General features: G+C 64.9%; 4 protein-coding genes across 8 annotated transcripts; 3 read left to right on the top strand and 1 right to left on the bottom strand.

Moving 5' to 3' along the window:
• Positions 1 to 1,299: 1,299 nt before the first annotated feature.
• RXRB (retinoid X receptor beta) lies at positions 1,300 to 7,109 on the bottom strand. 2 transcript variants are annotated; one of them, XM_049792980.1, is made up of 10 exons: positions 6,937 to 7,109; positions 5,448 to 5,672; positions 5,192 to 5,345; positions 3,375 to 3,554; positions 3,131 to 3,294; positions 2,894 to 2,993; positions 1,947 to 2,079; positions 1,744 to 1,835; positions 1,557 to 1,662; positions 1,300 to 1,459 (listed from the first exon to the last, which is right to left on the bottom strand). In XM_049792980.1, the coding sequence occupies exons 2-10, from the start codon at positions 5,589 to 5,591 to the stop codon at positions 1,312 to 1,314; spliced, it is 1,221 nt and encodes a 406-aa protein (XP_049648937.1). In that variant the 5' UTR covers positions 5,592 to 5,672; positions 6,937 to 7,109; the 3' UTR covers positions 1,300 to 1,311. The 2 variants fall into 2 exon arrangements, with proteins under 2 accessions (XP_049648937.1, XP_049648936.1); XM_049792979.1 differs by having other exon boundaries at positions 2,894 to 3,023; positions 6,937 to 7,108.
• Positions 7,110 to 7,268: 159 nt separating this feature from the next.
• Positions 7,269 to 11,293, top strand: SLC39A7 (solute carrier family 39 member 7). Its single transcript, XM_049792921.1, has 8 exons — positions 7,269 to 7,323; positions 7,755 to 8,402; positions 8,536 to 8,704; positions 8,803 to 8,874; positions 8,981 to 9,109; positions 9,212 to 9,340; positions 9,855 to 10,051; positions 10,709 to 11,293. The coding sequence occupies exons 2-8, from the start codon at positions 7,791 to 7,793 to the stop codon at positions 10,958 to 10,960; spliced, it is 1,560 nt and encodes a 519-aa protein (XP_049648878.1). The 5' UTR covers positions 7,269 to 7,323; positions 7,755 to 7,790; the 3' UTR covers positions 10,961 to 11,293.
• Positions 11,294 to 11,477: 184 nt separating this feature from the next.
• Positions 11,478 to 14,589, top strand: HSD17B8 (hydroxysteroid 17-beta dehydrogenase 8). Its single transcript, XM_049793022.1, has 9 exons — positions 11,478 to 11,555; positions 12,302 to 12,537; positions 12,619 to 12,735; positions 13,235 to 13,330; positions 13,428 to 13,513; positions 13,614 to 13,698; positions 13,783 to 13,825; positions 13,926 to 14,000; positions 14,486 to 14,589. The coding sequence occupies exons 1-9, from the start codon at positions 11,510 to 11,512 to the stop codon at positions 14,500 to 14,502; spliced, it is 801 nt and encodes a 266-aa protein (XP_049648979.1). The 5' UTR covers positions 11,478 to 11,509; the 3' UTR covers positions 14,503 to 14,589.
• Positions 14,590 to 15,067: 478 nt separating this feature from the next.
• RING1 (ring finger protein 1) lies at positions 15,068 to 20,348 on the top strand. 4 transcript variants are annotated; one of them, XM_049793004.1, is made up of 7 exons: positions 15,068 to 15,116; positions 15,375 to 15,467; positions 15,958 to 16,118; positions 16,209 to 16,424; positions 17,962 to 18,267; positions 18,959 to 19,130; positions 19,229 to 20,348. In XM_049793004.1, exons 2-7 carry the CDS (start codon positions 15,390 to 15,392, stop codon positions 19,328 to 19,330), a joined length of 1,035 nt encoding a protein of 344 aa, XP_049648961.1. In that variant the 5' UTR covers positions 15,068 to 15,116; positions 15,375 to 15,389; the 3' UTR covers positions 19,331 to 20,348. The 4 variants fall into 4 exon arrangements, with proteins under 4 accessions (XP_049648961.1, XP_049648959.1, XP_049648958.1 ...); XM_049793002.1 differs by lacking the exon at positions 15,068 to 15,116 and adding an exon at positions 15,174 to 15,241; XM_049793001.1 differs by lacking the exon at positions 15,068 to 15,116 and adding an exon at positions 15,252 to 15,289.
• The last annotated feature ends 13 nt before the right edge of the window (positions 20,349 to 20,361 follow it).

The following is a 20,361-nucleotide window of genomic DNA, read 5'->3' as shown; positions in this document are numbered from 1 at the left end:
CCCCTGTCCCCATCCTGTCCCATTCCGTCCTCCACCCCCATCCCTGTCCCCGTGTCCCATCCCCATTCCATCCCTTCCCCATCTGTGTCCCTTCCGTGTCCCATCCTTATTCCCCTGTCCCATTCCCTGTCCCCTGCTCCCCACCCCGTCCCCCTCACCTGTCCCCCATCCCTACTCCACTTCTCCATCCCCACTCTCTGTCCCCCACCCCACAGAGGATCCCCCCCCACCCCAGACAGGACACGGGAACAGGCAGGAGCAGGCAGGGAGACCAGGAGGGAGGAGGGGGGGTCCCGGCAGGACGTGGCAGCGGGTGCCCCCCCCCCGGTCCCCCCCGGCCCCGCTGCGGTCCAGCCCTGGCCCCGGCCCAGGCGCAGACACTCGGCCCTTCACCGCCGGCACAGAGCCGGCACTGTCCGCCGGCAGCCACCGCCGTGCCGGGACGGAGAGGGGGGTAGCGGGGATGGGGAGGGGGGGGGGGCAATATCCCCTCTGTGTGTCCCCCCCCTCCCAGCCACAGGGGCTATTTCAGGAACCAGAGCTTTGACCCAAAAATAGCTGCGGTGGGTGGAGGTGGTGGCTGCATTGGGGGTGGGACACAGGACAGAGGGGATCCCCCTGTGGTGTTGGGGTATGGGGGGGGCCCTGTGGGGTGGTGGGTGGGCCCTGCCATGGGGGGGGCCCCCCCCCCAAAACAAGCCCCCGAAGCCCCTCGGTGACTGAGAAGCAGCAACTTTAATCACTGAAAATCCAAAGCGACCGGGTTTGGAGGAGAGGGGGACGGGGGGGGGGGGGGGAAGGTTCATAAATGCCGAAGCAGAATAAAACCACAGGGGAAGGGGGGGGAGACTTGGGGGGGAGGGGGCTGTAGGACCTACAATAAAAACAAAGCCCCCCCCCCCTCCCCTCAGCAGCCCCGGGGTGGCCAGGGATTCCCCCCCCCCTCCCCCCTGGCCCCGGGTACCTGCTGCATAGTTGGGGGGTGGGAGGCGATTCAAAGTGCTATCGGGTGCCTGAGTGGTGGTGGGAGGGGGGGGGGGGGAGTTGGGGGGGGCCATGGAGGGAAATGGGGACCCCCCCCAGCCCCGGGACACGCTGTTATGGGGGTGTTGGGGGGGGCTGCGTCATCCCGTGTCCCGTCCCCCCCACACCACCCCGGGGGGTTGCCCCAGCACGACGGCCACCATGGGGGGTTATTTTACAAGGGCCCAAATTTGGAGGAGGGAGGGGCACAGGGGACCACCCTCCCCCGGAGGAGCCCTGTTGCCCCTCCCCCCTCCCTTTTTTTTTTTGGGGGGGGGGGGGCAACGCTCAGGAGAGCTGGTGGGGGGCTTCGAGCATCTCCATGAGGAAGGTGTCGATGGGGGTGTCCCCGATGAGCTTGAAGAAGAAGAGGTGCTCGAGGCATTTGAGGCCGATGGAACGCAGGGCCGGGAGGCGGAGGAGCAGCTTGGCGAACCTTGGGGGGGGCCCAGGGGGAAATTTTAGGTGGGGGGGGGCAGGCACGACACAATGACTACAAGACACCCCCCCCCCCCCCAAAACCCTTTCTCTACCTGCCCTGTTGCTCCGGGTATTTCTGCTTGCAGTAGGACTCGAGGGAGGCGTAGACTTTCTCCCGGAGCAGCTCTACCTCGCCGGGGTTGGAAAGCCCCTTGGCATCTAGGAATACAAAATGGGGTGAAGCGGGGGGGGTCCCCAGAATGTGTCCCCCCCCCCCATGAACCCCCCCGAGAGCCGTACCCGGATTGAAGAGGATGATGGCGCGAAGGCAACCCAACTCCGTCTTATCCATACGCATGTCTCGCATTTTGGAAACCAGTTCGGTCAGCACCCTGTGGCGAGAAGAGAAAAAACCCGGGCGGGTGAGGTGCGTGAGTATGATTTGGGGGGGTTACCACCCCCCCAGTAAGACCCCCTAAAATCCCCCCCCCCCCGACCCCCACCTATCGAAGATGGCCCCCACGCCGGCGCTGTGAGCACTGTTGCGGTGGACGTGGAGGCCAGTGGCCAGCAAGATCCCGTCTTTGACCGAGATGGAGCGGTGGGAGAAGGAGGCGATGAGCAACTCGTTCCAACCTGCGGCAGGGGGGATGACACGGCGTTAAATAACCCCCCCTCCCCTGCCCCCCAAAATCGAGGGGGGGCACCCCTGAGCCCCTAACACGCCCCCTCACCTGCCCCGTCCCAATCCCAAACACCCCTATGTCTCCACTGGCTCCCACCTGTGTCAGGGCAGGGGCCCCAAATCCCCTCAGGTACCCCAAAACCTGCCCCCCATGGGGCAGATATTCTTCCCTCCCCCCAGGCCACTCCCATAGTGCAGACAGTCCCCCCTTTTCCACCCTGGACAACCCCATTTAACCCCACAATGTCCTTTCCATGGAGCCAGTGCCCCCCCTTCAACCTCCTGGGCACCCCCAATGTGAGGCAGACCCCCCTTTTGTGAGGAAAATCCCCTCCTGGACCCCCAAATGCCCCTGTCATGGGGCAAATCCACTCCTGTGGGTCCCCAAACATTCCTTCTATGGGGCAGAACACCCCCCCGTGGGGCAGACCCCCCCTCCACAGGACACATCCCCCCAGGGTTCCTGAACCCCCCCCTCTATGGGGCAGATCTTCTCCTGTGGCCCCCCAGAACCCCCTTCTGTGGGGCAAATGCCCCCCTCCACCCCCCAAAAAAACCTGCTCCATGGGGCAGACATCTCATGCGCAAGTCACATCCCCCTGAAGCTCCCCCCAAAACCCCCCTCCGTGGGGCAAATACACCCTGGCGACATCCAACCCCCGCAAGGAGACCCTAAACACCCCTGCTGTGGGGCAGGAGACCCCAAAACATCCCTTCCCACTTCGTTGTGGGGCTGCCCCCCCCCCCCCCCCCCATTTTCCTCACCCGCCCGCAGCAAGATGACTTGGTCGTCCAGGGGCAGCTCGGAAAAATGGGGGATCCTCTTGGCCCACTCCACCAGCGTGAAGAGCTGCTTGTCGGCGGCCTGGCAGATGTTGGTCACCGGGTCATTGGGCTGATGAGTAACGTGAAGGGGGGGGACACGTAAAAAGGGTCAGCGAGGTGGCCCGGAACCCCCCACCCCCCAGGGACTCCTCGTGCCCCCCCTCCAAAATAACTCACCGAGCTGCCCCCCGTGCCGGCGCCGTCCACGTTTTGGTCCGATTTCTGCTCTACCGCCAACTCGGCTTCTAAAATCTTTTCCACCGGCATTTCCTCGTTGGCGTTGGCCCCCAGGTCACCGTCCCCTTCTTTCTCCTTCCCCCGTTGTCGCTCCTCCTGCACGGCTGAGGACGGAGCCGGTGACGGTGAGGAAGAGAAGAAGATCCGGGAGGTCTCTATCCCGTATCCCGGTGTTCCCGGTTACCTTCCCGTTTCATGCCGGTGGCCAGGCACTTCTGGTAACGGCAGTACTGGCAACGGTTGCGTTGGCGTTTGTCCACCACGCAGTCCTTGTTGTCGCGGCAGGTGTAGGTCAGGTCCTTGCGTATGGTGCGTTTGAAGAAACCTTTGCAACCTTCGCAGCTGTACACCCCATAATGCTTCCCTGCGAGGAGACAAAAGGGGGGGGGGGTCAGTGGTGGGACCCCCAACTTGGCCCCACACATCCCCAAGGTGGGTGGGTGGAAGGAGGGGAGATTTCTGCCCCAGGGTGGCGGGCTGGGGGCAGGATGGAGGTGGCGTCGTCCTCTGGGGTCCACCTCAAGAAGGACCCTGGTGTCCCCATCCCCTGTGGCCCACCCCCACAGAGGACCCTGGTGTCCCTATATCTCACCCTGAGAAAGATCAAGGTGTCCCTGTCCGCTGTCCCACCCTAGAGAGGACCCTGGTGTTCCCACATCCCACCCTGAGAAAGATCAAAGTGTCCCCATCCCGTGTCCCACCTGAGAGAGGACCCTGGTGTCCCCACGTCCCATATCCCACCCTGAGGAGGATCGAGGTGTTCCCATGTCCCACCCCAGGGAGGACCCTGGTGTTCCTCTCCTCCATATCCCGCCCCAGGGAGGGCCGACATGTCCCCATACCCCATTCCGAACATGACTGAGGTGGCCCCAGTCCCTGTCCCACCCCAGGGAGAACCCTGGTGTTCTCGTACCCCATATCGCACCCTGAAGATGACCAAAGTGTCCCCGTCCCTTGTGTCCCACCCCAGAGACAACCCAAATGTCCCCACTCCCTACATCCCACTCTTAGAGAACCCAAATGTCCCCACAAGAACCCCAAGGCTGACCCAGGCATCCTGGTGCCCCATAGGGACCCCACAGAGAGTTCAGACATCCCCACAGAGATCTCACGGAACACCCAGGTGTCCCAATGCCCCACAGAGACCCCACGGAAAACCCAGTACCCCACAGGGACCTCACAGAGGACCCCGGCATCCCCAAAGGCACCTCGCGGAGGACCCCGGCATCCCAATACCCCATGGGGACCCCACAGAAGACCCAGTACCCCACGGGGACCCCACAGAAGACCCAGTACCCCACAGGGACCTCACAGAGGACCCTGGTGTCCCCAGAGAGACCTCACGGAGGACCCTGGTGTCCCCAGAGAGACCTCACGGAGGACCCTGGTGTCCCCAGAGAGACCTCACGGAGGACCCTGGTGTCCCCAGAGAGACCTCACGGAGGACCCTGGTGTCCCCAGAGAGACCTCACGGAGGACCCTGGTGTCCCCAGAGAGACCTCACGGAGGACCCTGGTGTCCCCAGAGAGACCTCACGGAGGACCCTGGTGTCCCCAGAGAGACCTCACGGAGGACCCTGGTGTCCCCAGAGAGACCTCACGGAGGACCCTGGTGTCCCCAGAGAGACCTCACGGAGGACCCTGGTGTCCCCAGAGAGACCTCACAGAGGACCCTGGTGTCCCCAGAGAGACCCTACAGAGGACCCCGGTGTCCCAATGCCCCATAGGGACCACGCAGAAAACCCAGCCACCCCCACAGGGACCCCACAGAGAACCTGGTACCCCATAGGAACTTCACTGAAGACCCCAGTGTCCCGAAAAGGACCTCACAGAGAACCCTGGTATCCCAGTGTCCCATATGAACCCCATGGAAGATCCAGATGTCCCCGCAGGGACCTCACGGAAGACCCCAGTGTCCCCAGAGAAACCCTTACAAAGCACCCAGGCAGCCCAGTACCACCCCCCTAGGGACCCCCCATGGAAGACCCAAGCTCGCAGGTACCTGAGGAGCGATCCCCGCAGATGGCGCAGAGACGTTTGCCAGCGACGCCGGGACCGTGGGGGTGACAAGGGACAGCCCGGATCCCCAAAGGTGGCTTCACGTCATCTGAACTGCTGACGGGGTGCAGCCCCGAGAGGTTGACCGTGGAGTTGATCTGCGAGAGAGAGGGAGGCGGGCAGGGCCGGTGGGAGCCTCCCCCCTACCCTCACCCCAAAATCCAATCCCCTCCTCCCAATTTGGGGGGCTCCCCCCTTACCTGGGGGCTACTGACGGGACCGTAGGCGATGGCGGGGGTGGCGGGGAGCCCCGGGGAACCCATGGAGGAACTGATGACGGGGAAAGGGGAGCCCAAGCTGGCGACGGGAGAGTTGAGGGAGGAGGTCATGGCCGAACCGATCATGGAAGGGTGATGGAGGGGGGCCGACGGCTCCGGCGGGGGGGGGGGAGGCGCTCAGGGATGAACTGTCGGGGCTCCGGCAGTCTAAGGGAGGGGGGGCGATGGGGCGGGGAGTGAGGGACCCCCCCCAACTCCATCAGCCCCTGCTCCCCTCTGGTGCTAAGCCCTAGGGCAGCCTCAAAGCAACACCCCCCCCCAAGCCTGGGACCCCCACACACTGCCCTGTGCCCCCCCCACCCCCGAATCCAGGATCTCCCCCTCTTTGCAGCTTCAGCCCCCCAATACAAGGCCAGGTCCCCCCCCAAATCTGTAAGCTCCTATATGTATCCCCCTTTTGCACCTGCAGCCCCCACCAAATCCACCTCAGGACCCCCCCAAAACCCATAAGCTGCCCCACCACCACCCCACTTAGTACCTCAGGCCCCCACCCGAAACCATGAGCACCCCCCCAACCTGCCTTTGCACTGACAGCCCTCCAACATCACCTAAAGGCCCCCTCAACCAACAAACAACCCCCCTGAAACCTCCTTTTGCACCTAAAGCCCTCCCCAAACCCACAGGCACATGCCTAACATCTCTTTTCACAACTCAGAGACCCCCCAAACCCACAAACAGCCCCCTAAAACACCCTTTCACACCTAAAGGTCACCCCCCCCAACCCACAAACACCCCCCTTTCACACCTCAGGGCCCCCCCCAAACCCACAAGTACCCCCCTAAAACCCCCTTTTGCACCTAAAGGCCACCCCCAAACCCACAAGCACCCCCCTACAACCCCCTTTCACACCTAAAGGCCCCCCCCAAACCCCATTTCACACCTTAGCCCCCCTTCCAAACCACCAAGCACCCCCCTTTCACACCTCAGGCTGCCTGCAAACCCAAAGCACCCCCCTAAAACACCCTTTCACACCTAAAGACCCCCCCAAACCCACAAACACTCCACTAAAACCTCCTTTTGCACCTAAAGGCCACCCCCAAACCCACAAGCTCCCTGCTAAAACCCTCTTTCACACCTCAGAATCCTCCCCAAACCCACAAGCACGTCCCTAAACCCCCCCCTTCACACCTCAGGGCCCCCCCAAACCCACAAGCACGCCCCTAAAACCCCTCCTTCACACCTCAGAACCCTCCCCAAACCCACAAGCACCCCCCTAAACCCCCCCTTCGCACCTCAGACCCCCCCAAGCCCACCAACTGCCCCCCGCCGCCTCTTTTCGTACCTACAGCCCCCCAACTTCACCCCAAAGCCCCCCTCCAGCCCCACAACCCCCCCCTTTCCACCCACAGCCCCCCAACATCACCTCAGAGCCCCCCCCCCCCCACAGCCCCCCTCCCCCGGCCCTGCTGACCGCGGTCGCTGTCGCCCATCCCGCGTTGCCGGGGGGGGCTCCGGTCTCGGCCCCCCCCCTCCTCCCTCCCCCGCCGGCCGCTTTCCCCCCCCCCACCCCCCCCCGGGGCTCGGCCTAGCTTCGGGCACCGCCGCCTGCGGTCCCACCGGCCCACAATGCACCGCGCCGCTCCCAGCACCCCCCGCGCCGCTTCCCCTTTACTCCCGTCGAGGTGCCCGTCGCCAAGATGGCGGCGCCGCCGCCATCTTGGCGACGGGCACTTCCGCCCTTCTCTTTCATCCCTCCTCCCCCAGCCCCTTCCCGGAGGAATCTCGCGAGATCGCGAAGGGGAAAGGGGCGGGGCCGCCGTGCCACGTCGGGCCGGAGCCGGAGAGACCGGAGAAACCGGTGAGATCCCCCCCGCCGTCCCCGGAGCATAGAGACGTGGCTAGAGAGGCTCCCACCGCCGTGGAGCCGCTCTATCCCCTACCACCACCACCCCCTCCCCGCGCCTTCTCTCTATGGTTTTCCGTCTCTATGGTTTCGCGCCTGGTTCTATGGGGTGACCGCTCAGGCCGCCCCTTCCCCATCTCTATGGTGCTCCTGGGTGGGCACTCTGGACCCTCATCCCTTTGTCTTTATGGTAGGGTTGGCACCGCTCTGTCTCCTCTTGCCTTTAACTCTGTGGTATGGCCCCTTGGTGCCGCTTTAAGGCACCATAGAGAGGTGCCGCTCTAGGCTCTGTCTCTGTGGTCTGACACCCCCCCCCCCCCCCCAACACACCCCCTTGGGAGCCATCAGGGCTTGTCTGGACTCTCATCCCTTCGTCTCTATGGTAGGAGCCGTCGGTTGAGCCGTGTCCCCTCACCGGGGCGATGGCGGCGGCGCTCCGGACGCGAGGATTCGGCGCCGCCCTTGCCGCCGGCGTCGTGCTGGCCCTCTGCCTGCTGCCAGCCCCCACCGCCTCGCACGAGGGCGGCCACTCGCACGAGGATGCGTACCATGGGCACGGCCACTCACACGAGGACTTGTATCATGGCCACGGCCACGGCCACTCGCACGAGGGCATGTACCACGAGCACGGCCACTCGCACGAGGGCTTGCACCACGGCCACTCTCATGAAGGCATGTACCATGGCCACTCGCATGAGGGCTTGCACCATGGCCATGGCCACTCACACGAAGGCATGTACCACGGCCACTCGCACGAGGGCTTGCACCATGGCCACGGCCACTCGCATGAGGATGTGTATCACAGCCACTCGCACAAGGACCCGCACCATGGCCACAGCCACTCGCACGAGGATGTGTATCACAGCCACTCGCACGAGGACCCACACCACGGCCACAGCCACTCACACGAGGATGTGTATCACGGCCATCATGGCCACTCACACCAGGACACCCGCCACCCCTCGCACGAGCGCTTCCCCCCGGATCCCTCCAAACCATCGCCACGGTCGGACACGGTGACTCTGTGGATGCACGTGAGTGTGTGTCGTGTCCCCCCCACCCCAAGGACCCCCACCTCCCACAATGTCCCCACGGGACAAGCGTTGTGGGAGGAAAGTGACACCCTGTGACACCCTCCTCATGCGTCACCTTCCCCCTCCTCCACAGACAATGGCGGCCACCCTGGTGATCAGCGCCGCCCCGTATCTCGTCCTCTTCCTCATCCCGGTGGAGTCCAACGCTCCCCGGCACCAGGCGCTCCTCAAACTGCTCCTCAGCTTTGCGGCAGGGGGGCTGCTGGGAGACGCCTTCCTCCACCTCATCCCCCATGCCCTCGGTGAGTGCGTGTCCCCATCCCTCCCTCTCCCTCCTCTTGGGGACAACGGGGACACAGCAGCGATGCTCACCGTCCCTCCTTCTTGCCGTTCCCTGCAGCCCCCCACACGCATCACGGCGACGGCGGCCACGCGCACGCTGAGCCGGGCGGGCATGGTCACTCGCACCACGGTAGGACGCTTGAAGTGGCAGCGGCGGGGGGGGTGGTGGTGACCGTAGGGACATCAAGGGGACAGTGCCACCGCTCACGCTGTGCGTGTTGTTCTCCCTCGCCCAGGCCAGGAGCACGGCCGCATGCTGACAGTGGGGATGTGGGTGCTCGCCGGCATCGTGGCCTTTTTGGTGGTGGAGACCTTCGTCCGGCATGCCAAGGGCGGCCACGGCCATGGCCATGGCCACGGCCACGGTAGGTGACATCCCCGGCGGGGAGGAGGCGACAGGAAGGTTTTAGGGGGACACAGGACACACTGATGTCCCCCCACCCCGACCCCGTTGTCCTTCTCCCCAGGGGTGAAGGCCAAGAGCAGCTCCAGCGAAGGTGAGGAGGAGCCGGGGGTGACAGGGCGGCGGGAGAGGACGGCCACCAAGGGCCACCGTGGCAAGAACCGGCCGGCGGGGAAGGTGGCGGAGGAGTCTGGTATGGGGCGGGGGGGACGGGGACACTGGAGGTGGGAGGATGGGGACAGGGGACAGGAACTGGGGGGGGGGCAAGAGGGATCCTGATGGGGACGGGGATGCTGGAGGGGGGACAGGGGATCCCCACGGGGACAGGGATGGGGGGCAAGAAGGACGCTGATGGGGACAAGGACACTGATGGGGGTGACAAGGAGTGGAGGGGGACCCCAGTGGGGACAGGGACACTGGAGGGGTGACAAGGGGTGGAGGGGGACCCTGATGGGGACAGGGACACCGGGGGGGGGACAAGGAGTAGGGGGGGTCCTGGAGGGGACACGGGGACCCCAGTGGGGACATGGACACTGAGGGGGGGACGGACAACTGAGACCCTGATGGGGTAGAGGGACCCCATGGGGACAAGGACTGGAAGGGACCCTGGGACACCGGCGGGGTTGGGGACATTGTGGGGGGTGGCAGGGACTGTCACAAGGTGCTGATGTCCCCATTGTCACCCCCCCCCCCCACTGTCCCCGCAGCCATGGAGGTGTCAGGGTACCTGAACTTGGCGGCCGACGTGGCACACAACTTCACCGACGGGCTGGCCATCGGCGCCTCCTTCCTGGCGGGGACGGGGTTGGGGATGGTGACGGCGGTGACGGTCCTGCTGCACGAGCTGCCCCACGAGGTGGGCGACTTCGCCATCCTCGTCCAGTCGGGCTGCAGCAAGCGCAAGGTGAGGTTGGGGACGCGGTGGCAGCGGCGTCACCGGGGTTCCCAGTACTCCCCAGTTCCTCCAGGACCCCCGATGACCACGGTGTCCCCAGTAGCACCAGTAACCGCGGTGCCCCTGGTGCCAGCGGTGCCCCAAAGTGTTCACGGTGGGCGCGGTGACCACAGTACCTCCAGTGCTACCAGTGGCCCAGTCCTCCCAGTACCCCTGGTGTCCCCAGTTCCCGCAGTACCCCCAGTGTCCAGGGAGCCCCACGTCTGCCCAGCAGTGTCCCAGTTCCCCCAGTCCCCACAGTGTCCTTAGGGAGCCCCATCTGCCTGCCAACATCCCAGTACCCCCTGTGTCCCCAGTGTCCAGGGAGCCCTGTCTCTGCCCATCAGTGTCCCAGTCCCCCCAGTACCCCCAGTGTCCTTAGGGAGCCCCACGTCTGCCCAGCAGTGTCCCAGTTCCCCCAGTCCCCACGGTGTCCTCAGGGAGCCTCGTCTGCCTGTCAGCGTCCCAGTTCCCCAAGTACCCCCGGTGTCCCCACTGTCCCGGGAGCCCCATCTCTGCCCAGCACTGTCCCCAGTGTCCCCAGTTCCCCCAGTGTCCTTAGGAACCCCCGTCTCTACCCGACTCTGCCCCGGAGGAGGTGCCACAGTCTGGTGTCCTCGTCCCCAGGCCATGCGTCTGCAGCTGGTGACGGCGCTGGGAGCGGTGGCCGGGGCAGCCTGCTCGTTGCTGGCCGAGCGAGCGGGCGAGGCGGCCATGTTGGGGGTCCTGCCCTTCACCGCCGGCGGGTTCATCTACGTGGGCACCGTCTCCGTCATCCCCGAACTGCTGCGGGACGCCGGGCCCCTCCAGTCCCTCCTCCAGGTCCTGGGGCTACTGGCCGGAGTCGCCATGATGGTAGCCATCGCCCACTATGAGTAGGGAACCCTGGAGGGTGGGTTTGGGTGGGTTTTTTTTTGGGGGGGTGGTTTCCAGCCCCATGTGTGCCCCATTTTGGGGGCTTGTTCCTCTGGGGAGAGGGGGAGCTGTATTGACCCCCCCCAGCTCTCTGGACCAAAGTGGGGGGGAGGGGGGGTCCTGTGGCTCTCTGGTTTGGGTGGGGGGACACAACTTCGGCGGTGGGGACCAAGGGGGGTGACATAGGGGGGACACCCAGGTGTCCGGGTCCCTGTTACCAGGCAGATTTTGGGGTGATGATTTGTGTTTTTTTTAATGACTGTAGCAGATTGTGGCTTTGATTAATTAAAAGAGTAAAGGCTGAGATGAGCCAAAGGGGTCCTGAGGGGTGTGCGGGTCCCACGGGGGTGGGGACACCCAGGAATCCGGGTGGCACCCAAATGCAGGGAAAAGGTTGGAAGAAAAATACCAAAGAAAGAGAATGCTTGGAGGACTTTTACCATAGAGCGGGTGTAGAGCGGCAGCGCGCGGTGCCCTCTTCATCGCCCCTCGCTGGTCACTTCCGGTGCCGCCATGAGCTCGGGGGGGCGCCTCGGCGGGGCGCTGGCCTTGGTCACAGGTGGACGTGACGTGGCGGGGGGGGGGGGAACACCCTCACGTGGGGCGGGGTCGCGCGTGACGTAAGGGGGGGGGTGACAGACCCTACCGGGAGGGGGGGGGGGGGGTGACACGATCCCCTGTGACGTGGAGGGGGGAGGACACGGGGTGGGGGTGGGGGGACAGACCCCATGGGTGGTCCTGGGGGGAGGGTGACCCCACGGGTGGCACTTGGGGGGGTGACAGACCCCCATGGGTGGCAATTCGGGAGGTGACAGACCCCCACGGGTGTCACTTTATGGGGGTGACCCCACGGGTGGCACTTGGGGGGGTGACATACCCCCATGGGTGGCACTTTGGGGGGATGACCCCACGGGCGTCATTTGAGGGGGGTGACAGACCCCACGGGTGACACTTTTTTGGGGGTGACAGACCGCCGTGGGTGGCACTTTGGGGGAGGGGGGTGACTCCACGGGTGTCATTTTTGGGGGGGTGACAGACCCCACGGTTGGCACTTTTAGGGGGGTGACAGACCCCACGGGTGGCAATTTTGGGGGGGGTGGCCCCACGGGTGGCACTTGGGGGGGGTGACAGGCCCCCACGGGTGTCACTTTTGGGACACACACACACACACATAGAGAATCCCTTGTGCCATGTGGAGTGGTGACAGATACCACGGGGGGGGGGGGGGCGGGGTGTATATCCTGGGGAGCACCCACGGGTGACACCCCCCCACGCGTGACACCCCCCCCACCCACACCCCCCCAGGAGGCGCCAGCGGCATCGGCCGAGCTGTCTGCGCCCGCCTGGCACAGGAAGGCGCCCGCCTGGCGGTGGCCGATCTGGACGAGGGGGGGGCACGCGACACGGTGGGGGGGCTCTGTGGAGGGGAGGGGGCCACCCCCCACGCGGGAAATGGGGTCCCCCCACGCCCCCCCCACGCCGCCTTCAGGGTGGACGTGGCCTCGGCCACCAGCGTCACCGAGCTTCTGGCCCGCGTCCAGGTAACCCTCCTCACCCCCCCCCCCCAAAAAAAGTGGGGAGCTGGGTGGGCCCCCCCACCCACGCCCCCCCTCCCCTTACAGGACCATTTTGGGGCTCCCCCCCGTGTGTGCGTGGGGTGCGCGGGTGTCACCCGTGACGAGTTCCTGCTGCGGCTGGGGGAGGGGGCCTTCCGCGAGGTGCTGGGGGTCAACCTGACGGTACGGGGGGGGGACACGGGGACATTGGGGACATAGGGGGACATTGGGGGAGTGGGGGACATGGGGGGGGGGGAGTCGGAAGGGGGGGGCATGTGGGGGGATTTGGGGACATGGGGGGACTTTGGGAGGGATCTGGGGCCATGGGGAGATATGGGGACGTTGGGGACGTGGGGGGGACACGGGGTGGGGGGGACACATGGGGGGATCTGGGGACATGGGGGGACATGACTGTTGGGGATATGGGGACATCGGGGACACGGGGGGGACGTGGGGGGATATGGGGACACGGGAGGGACACGGGGAGTGTTGGGAACATGGGGGAGATGGGGACATGGGGGGTGTTGGGGACACGGGGGGACACGGAGAGCGTTTGGGGACGTTGGAGGACGTGGGACATGGGGACACGGAGGGATGTGGTGACAGGGGAAATGGACATGGAGGGCCATGGGTGACACGGGGGGGACACACATGACACAACACATGCCCCCCCCCCCCCCAGGGGACCTTCCTGGTGACACAGGCGGTGGCCCGGGCGCTGGTGGCCACGGGGGCTCCCGGCGGCTCCATCATCCATGTGGGCAGCATCGTGGGCAAGGTGGGCAGTGCTGGGGGGACAAGGGGTGACAGGGACACGGGGAGGTGTCCCCCCACTCGTGTCACCCCCCCCCACTCGTGTCACCCCCCCCCCAAAGGTGGGCAACCTGGGCCAGGCCAACTACGCGGCTTCCAAAGCCGGGGTGGAGGGGCTGACCCGGAGCTGCGCCAAGGAACTGGCCAGGTAGGGGACATGGGGGGGGGGACATGGGGACATGGGGGGACGGACATGACACCCTGACCCCCTCCTGTGTCATGTGTGTCATCGTCCCGTCCCCCCCCAGGTTCGGGATCCGGTGTAATGCGGTGCTGCCGGGGTTTATTGTCACCCCCATGACGGACAAGGTGCCCCCCAAGGTGCTGGAGAAGGTAATTGGGGGGGGGGGGGGTGACATGGGGACACGGGGGGGACGACACAGGGACACCCTTGGGGTGACGCTGTCCTGGTTCAAGTTTGCAGGGATGGTGCCGCTGGGACGTCTCGGGGACCCGCAGGGTGAGTGGGGGACGTGGAGGGGGGGGCGACACACACCTGGGGGGACAGGACGGTCCCCGGAATGTCACCGTGTCCCCCCCACCCGTGTCCCCCCCCCCAGACGTGGCGGACGTCTGCGCCTTCCTGGCCTCGGAGGAGAGCAGCTACATCACGGGGGCCAGCGTGGAGGTGACAGGTTGGGGATGTGCTGTCACCCCCCCCGGGTCCCTGCCCCCACTGGGGTCCCCGTGTCCCCCCCCCAGTGTCCTGTGTCCCCACTGGGGTCCCTCATCCCCCCGTGTCCCTATTGGGGTCCCTCATCCCCCCCTGCGTCCCCATGTCCCCATTGGGGTCCCTTTTGCCCCCCCAGTGTCTCCATGCCCCCCCTCAGCGTCCCCATGATGTGCCCCCCCAGCATCCCCATGTCCCCACTGGGGTCCCTCTTGCCCCCCCAGTGTCCCCATGTCCCCCCCAGTGTCCTGTGTCCCCATTGGGGGGTCTCTCTTCCCCCCCCCCATGTCCCCACTGGGGTCCCTGCTGCCCCCCTCCCGCGTCCCCATGTCCGTCCCCCCCCGAGTCCCCATGTCCCCATTGGGGTCCCTCTTGCCCCCCCAATGTCCTTCTGTTGTCCTCCCCCCAGTGTCCCCATGTCCCCCCCCCCCCAACTCTCTCTCATTTCAGGGGGTCTCTTCATGTGACGGATCCAGCCCTGCCCCCCCCACCGTGTCACACCCCCCCCCGAAATGTCACCCCCCCCCAAAAAAAAATAAACGGAGTGAACCCCCCCACACTGCTCCTGCCAGGACACCCGGTCGTCCCCCCCCCAGTATAACGGGGTCTCACCGGGAAGGGGTGGGGGGGCACCGGGAGGTGGAGGGGGCACCGGACCGGGAAGGCGGGGGGACACACCGGGACCCGGTGGGGCAGAGCCGGGGCTTCCCCCCCCGCCCCCGGTACGGGTACCGGGGGGCACCGGGGACTGCGGGGGGGGGGGGGAAGCGGACCCCGGGTCACGGACCCCCGGGGGTCCCCGCGGTCCCGGCCGTGTCCCCCCCGCCATCCTCTCCCGCTGCCGGCGCCAAGTGGCTCTGAGGCCCCGCCCCCTCGGTACAAGGCCCCGCCCCCGCCCCGCCCCCGCCCCGCCTGGGCACTCCCCGATACCCGCCCCCTTGCACCTCCGGCTCCGCCTCCCTCGGAACCCCGCCCTTCTGCTTCTTCCCCATTGGTCGAGCCGTTCCATCGGCGGGGAGAACGGAGACAGCGCCGGCGGTGAATCCTACTGGCTGCCGGGACTCGCGGGAGAAATTCTCCGGTTGTGATTGGTTACGTAGGAAGGGGGGAAGCCGGGCGGGTGTCGCGGGTGACGTCATCACCCCGGGCCATCAGGAAGTGACGCGCTCTCCAGGCGCCGCTTCCTCGGCGAGCGGCAGGAAGAAGGTTTTTTTTTGGGGGGGGGGGGGGGGGGGAACCCGCCGGTGGCCGAGGGTGAGGGGGCAGCCGGGACCCTGAGGGAGGGGAGGGTTCCGTACCGGGGGAGCCTCCGGTAACCGGTCCCGTCCCCTCCCCGCAGAACGCCCCGCCCGCCATGGCCGCCCCCGCCAACGCGCAGAGCGCCAGCAAGACCTGGGAGCTGAGCCTGTACGAGCTGCACCGCACCCCGCAGGTCTGGGGCGGGGGGGGGGGGGGAGGGGGAACACGCACACACACACACACACACCCGGGGGGGCGAGGGGAGGGGTACCCACTTGGAGGGAGGGGGGACAGGGGACACCGAGGCCTGGCAGCCCTAGAAGATGGGGGGGGCACCCCCAGGATGGGGGGGAGTGGGAGGGATGAGGTTTGGCACCCCTCGGGGTGGGGAGGGGGCATTGTGCGTGGGGACGGGGTGCTGTCACCCTAAATCCTGGGCGCAGGGGGGGTGTCCCCGGGGTGGGGGGTCAGCATCACGTCACCCCAAACCCCAGAAGAGTGGGGCTGAGGTGGGGGGGGGGGACAGACACCCGGACGCATCCTGTCACCCCCCCAGCAGCAGACCCAGATCAAGCCACCCCATCCCAGTGTCTTGTCACCCCATCGGCCGTGACGCAACGTCCCCTTTCCCCGTGTCCCTGTGTCTGTCCGTGTCCGTCTGTGTCCCCCCTGTCCCCCCCCAGGAAGCCATCATGGATGGGACAGAGATCGCGGTGTCCCCGCGCAGCCTCCACAGCGAGTTGATGTGTCCCATCTGCCTGGACATGCTGAAGAACACCATGACCACCAAGGAATGTCTCCACCGCTTCTGCTCCGACTGTATCGTCACCGCTTTGCGCAGCGGGTACGGCGTGGCGATTGCATCACCGCCTCGGTTGGGATTCGCACCTCGCCCATTATCCCGCTTTTTTGGTTGTTTTTTTTTCTTTACCAGGAATAAGGAGTGTCCCACGTGCCGAAAAAAATTGGTTTCCAAGCGATCCCTGCGACCGGATCCTAACTTTGACGCCTTGATTTCCAAGATCTATCCCAGCCGGGATGAGTATGAAGCCCATCAGGATCGTGTCCTGGCCAAGCTCAGCCGCCTCCACAACCAGCAGGCGCTCAGCAGCAGCATCGAGGAGGGGCTCAAGATGCAGGCGATGCACAGGTAGGACCCCCCCCGCCAAAAAAAAATCTGCACCCCCCCCGAGCGGGTGAGGGATCCAGCAGGATCCCCCCTGACATCCTTGTCCTTAAATCGGAAAGAGATGGGTTGGGTGAAGCAGGAATTGGGTGGATGGTGGCATCCAAAGAATTGTGGTCAACGGCTCGGCATCTGGATGGAGACCAGCGATGAGTGGAGTCCTTCAGGGGTCCTTACTGGGACCAGTACTGTCCCATATCTTCATCAGCGACACGTGCCACCGTCGTCCCTTTGACGTGGTCTTCCACAATGTCCTCTTCTCTCAGTTGGAGCTGAGGGACGGACCATTTGATGGAGTAGTAATTGGGTGGATGGTGGCATCCAAAGAGTTATGGTCAATGGTTCCACGTCCAGATGAGGATCAGTGACGGGTGGCGTCCCTCAGGGGTCCTTACTGGGACCAGTACTGTCCCCTATCATCTTCAATGACACGTGTCACCGTCATCCCTTTGATGTGGTCCTCCACAACGTCCTTCTTTCCCAGTTGGATGGAGTTGAGGATGGTGCAGCAGGAATTGGGTGGATGGTGGCATCCAAAGAGTTGTGGTCAATGGTTTTGGGTCCAGGTGGAGACCAGCGATGAGTGACATCCCTCAGGTTGTCCTAACTGGGTCCAGTACTGTCCCATATCTTCATCAACCACATAGATGGTGGGATTGAGTGCACCCTCAGCAAGTTTGGAGGTGACCCCAGGCTGAGTGGGGTGGTTGCTACTCCAGAGGGATGGGATCCATCCAGAGGGACCTGGACAGGCTGGAGGTTCAACCAGCCCAAGGGCAAGGTCCTGCCCCTGGGTTGGGGCAACCCCAAATGTGGACGCAGGCTGGGGGATGAAGGGATGGAGAGTGGAGAAGGACTCGGGGGATGAAGGGATGGAGAGTGGAGAAGGACTCGGGGGACGAAGAAGCGGATGCTCGCAGCCCAGAAAGCCAACCATCTCCCGGGCCACATTGGAAGAAGCGTGGCCAGCAGGTCGAGGGAGGGGATTCTGCCCCTCTGCTCCGGTGAGAGCCCACCCGGAGCGCTGTACCCAGGGGTCCTCGGGACGAGAAGGACACAGACCTGTTGGAGCGGGTCCGGAGGAGGCCCCGGAGATGATCCGAGGGCTGGGACACCTCTGCTATGAGGCCGGGCTGAGAGAATTGGAGAAGAGAAGGCTCCGGGTAGACCTTGTGGTGGCCTTTCAGTCCTTCTGGGGACAGGGCTTTTAGTAAGGGCTGTTGCGATAGGACGAGGTGGGGATGGGTTTTAAGCTAAAAAAGGAAAGATTTAGATCTAAAAAGAGAAGATTTTTTTTACACTGAGGGTGGCAAGACACTGGAGGAGGTTGGAGATGCCCCAGCCCTGGAGACATTCAAGGCCGGGGCTCTGAGCACCCTGATCTGGTTGGAGATGTCCCTGCTCGTGGAGGAGGTGACTTCCCAAAGTCCCTTCCCACCCAAACCTTTCCGTGATTTTAATATAGAGTTGATCTCGGTTGATCTGTCTTCTCATCCTGTAGGGCTCAGCGAGTTCGGAAGCTTCACCAGGAATCGGATAACGCCACATTCAGTGGTGGAGAGGACAACTGCGACAGTCGTTCCCACCTCAGCAACGCCTCGGCTCCCAGTCATCCTGAGGCCGGACCCAGTCGGAAACGTTCCCGAGCTTCCGACGATTCCGGGCCCGATCCTGATCCCGAAACCTCTCACGAGGGTGGAGGGCGGGGGAGCCCTGAGCCGGGCGCCGAACCGGGCAGCAGCGAGATCGAGCTGGTTTTCCGTCCGCATCCTCTTTTGGTGGAGAAGGGCGAGTATTCGCAGACACGGTGAGGGCAGGGATGCGGCGGGCAGGGGGTCTGTGGTATGGGCAGGGGGCTCCGCTGGCGCAGGCAGGGGGTCCAGCACCCTCCCAAGACCCCCCCCAGCTCCTCGGGACCCCTCCCAACCTCCCAAGGGCGGTGGGAAGCCTTCCTTTCCCTGCCGCTGGCCTTAGGCCTTCTTCCTCCTTTTCCTCTCTCTTGCCTTTCTCTCTTGCTCACCTTCCTCCTCCTCCTCCTCCTTCCTCCTTCCCCCCTCCTTTTTCCCTGCTCTCCTGCTTCCTCCCCTCTCCTTCTGCCTCTCTTCTTTCTCCTCCTTCCATCTCCCCTCTCCCTCCTCTCTCCTCCTTCCTCCCTCCTCCTCTTCACTCCTTCCTCTTCTCCCTCTCTCCTCTCCCACTTCCTCCTTCTACCTTCTCCCTCCTCTTTCCAACTCCCCTTCCTGCCCTCCTCTCTCTTTCCTCTCTCCTCTATCTCCTCTCATTTCCTCCTCTCTGCTCCTGCATCTCTCCTTCTTCCTTCTCTTTCCATCTCCCCTCTTTTCCCTCCCCTTCCTGCCTCTCTTTTTCCTTCTCTATCTCCTCTCCTGCTTCCTCCCCTCTCATCCTGCCTTTCTTCTTCCTCCCTCCTCTCCATCTCCTCTCTCCCCCCTGCCCCTCTCTCCTTCTTCCCCCCCCCTCCTCCTCCCCGCCACCGGCAGGTACGTGAAGACGACGGCCAACGCCACGGTGGATCACCTCTCCAAGTACCTGGCCCTACGGATCGCCTTGGAGGAAGCTCCGGGGCCAGGCCCCGAGGCGACGGCCGGGCTGGAGGAGGTGAGCGAGAAGCAGTACACCATCTACATCACCACCGCCGGCGGAGCCTTCACGGTACCGGGGGGAGCAATAAAAAGGGACACAGAGGGTTGGGGGGAGGGTCTTGATGGGGGGTGATAGAGGGTGACCCCGTTTCCTTTTCTCCCCTCCAGACCCTCAACGGGTCCCTGACGCTGGAGCTGGTGAACGAGAAGTACTGGAAGGTCAGCAAACCCTTGGAGCTCTACTACGCGCCCACCAAGGAGCAGAAGTAGGGGGTGTGGGGGGGAGACCCCCCCCCGTCCCCCCCTGGGTCCTTCAGGACCCCCCCAGGGTCCCCCCCTGTCCCCACAGACTGGCTGGGGGCTCCTGAAGGTGTTTTTTTTCTCTCTCTCTCTCTGGAGTGGCAGCACTGGGGTGACGCTGGGGGGGACGACGACACACAGGGACACACGGGGGGGGGGGGGGTGTAACGGTCCCCTGTCACCTGCTGGGGGAGAGGAAGGGGAGGTGACAATCCCAGTGCCCTCCCCCCCAGGGAAGGATTGGGACAGGGATCATCCCCAGTCACCCAGTGGTGGTAATGGTCGGGGGTGGGGGGGGGACAACACACATGGACAGGGACAAACCCAGTGTTCCCTCCCCACCCAGGGAGGGATTTGAGGGGGGGGTGAAGTCCTGGTGCTCCCTCCCACCCTGGGGTGGGGGGGAAGCTGGGAGCCCCCAGCCCAGGCTTCAAGGGTGGGGGGAGGACCAGGGGGGGCTTTCAGCCCTGGGGAGCCCTAAGCTGGGCTGGGGGACGGGATGACACACAAAGGGAAACCCCAGCCTGGGGGGGTTATGTACACAGATGACACCCTCCCACCCCCCATAAAATGCCCCCCCACCGTGTGTGTCATCCCCCCCAGTCATCTCCAGGGGACACACACGATGCTGTCCTGGATCAGGGGGACAAAAATCTATGGGGCTCTGGGGGGGGGCCCTGGTGCCTGACAACCCCCACCCTGCTTTGAGGTGAGAGAAGCCTCTGAGCATCCAGCGGCAACGGGGGGGAGCTGGAGGTGACACCCAGGGGGTCCCATGGCACAGGGGGGATGACACTGACCCCCCTCGATGTCCCCAGAGACCCCCAACTGCCCCCCCCCACGAGGTTTTGTGTGTGTGTGTCCCCACCAGCAGCAGACGGCATCACTGCGGTGAGATGCCACCTCCTGCCCTTCGTCCCCCACCCCGGTGGGACATACACACACCCCAGTGGCTGCCCCCCCCGACTTTTGACACCCCACTAACCCCCCCGGCCTCCCCC

The sequence above is a fragment of the Accipiter gentilis genome, chromosome 36 (genome assembly GCF_929443795.1).
Source record: "Accipiter gentilis chromosome 36, bAccGen1.1, whole genome shotgun sequence".
Classification (NCBI taxonomy): Eukaryota; Metazoa; Chordata; class Aves; order Accipitriformes; family Accipitridae; genus Astur; species Astur gentilis.
This window is presented reverse-complemented; position numbering and strand designations above follow the sequence as displayed.

Bases quoted from the DNA above. Each gene is read 5' to 3' on its own strand.
- RXRB (XM_049792979.1), bottom strand. From the start codon at position 5,591: ATGATCGGTTCGGCCATGACCTCCTCCCTCAACTCTCCCGTCGCCAGC. The intron at 1,836-1,946 runs GTGGGGGTCGGG...TTCTCGCCACAG, and splicing joins GTGGGGGCCATCTTCGATAG to GGTGCTGACCGAACTGGTTT. The intron at 1,663-1,743 runs GTACGGCTCTCG...TTGTATTCCTAG, and splicing joins CATCATCCTCTTCAATCCGG to ATGCCAAGGGGCTTTCCAAC.
- SLC39A7 (XM_049792921.1), top strand. From the start codon at position 7,791: ATGGCGGCGGCGCTCCGGACGCGAGGATTCGGCGCCGCCCTTGCCGCC. The intron at 8,705-8,802 runs GTGAGTGCGTGT...CGTTCCCTGCAG, and splicing joins CCTCATCCCCCATGCCCTCG to CCCCCCACACGCATCACGGC. The intron at 9,110-9,211 runs GTAGGTGACATC...CCTTCTCCCCAG, and splicing joins TGGCCATGGCCACGGCCACG to GGGTGAAGGCCAAGAGCAGC.
- HSD17B8 (XM_049793022.1), top strand. From the start codon at position 11,510: ATGAGCTCGGGGGGGCGCCTCGGCGGGGCGCTGGCCTTGGTCACAG. The intron at 13,331-13,427 runs GTGGGCAGTGCT...CCCCCCCCAAAG, and splicing joins TGGGCAGCATCGTGGGCAAG to GTGGGCAACCTGGGCCAGGC. The intron at 13,514-13,613 runs GTAGGGGACATG...GTCCCCCCCCAG, and splicing joins TGCGCCAAGGAACTGGCCAG to GTTCGGGATCCGGTGTAATG.
- RING1 (XM_049793004.1), top strand. From the start codon at position 15,390: ATGGCCGCCCCCGCCAACGCGCAGAGCGCCAGCAAGACCTGGGAGCTG. The intron at 15,468-15,957 runs GTCTGGGGCGGG...GTCCCCCCCCAG, and splicing joins AGCTGCACCGCACCCCGCAG to GAAGCCATCATGGATGGGAC. The intron at 19,131-19,228 runs GTACCGGGGGGA...TCTCCCCTCCAG, and splicing joins CCGCCGGCGGAGCCTTCACG to ACCCTCAACGGGTCCCTGAC.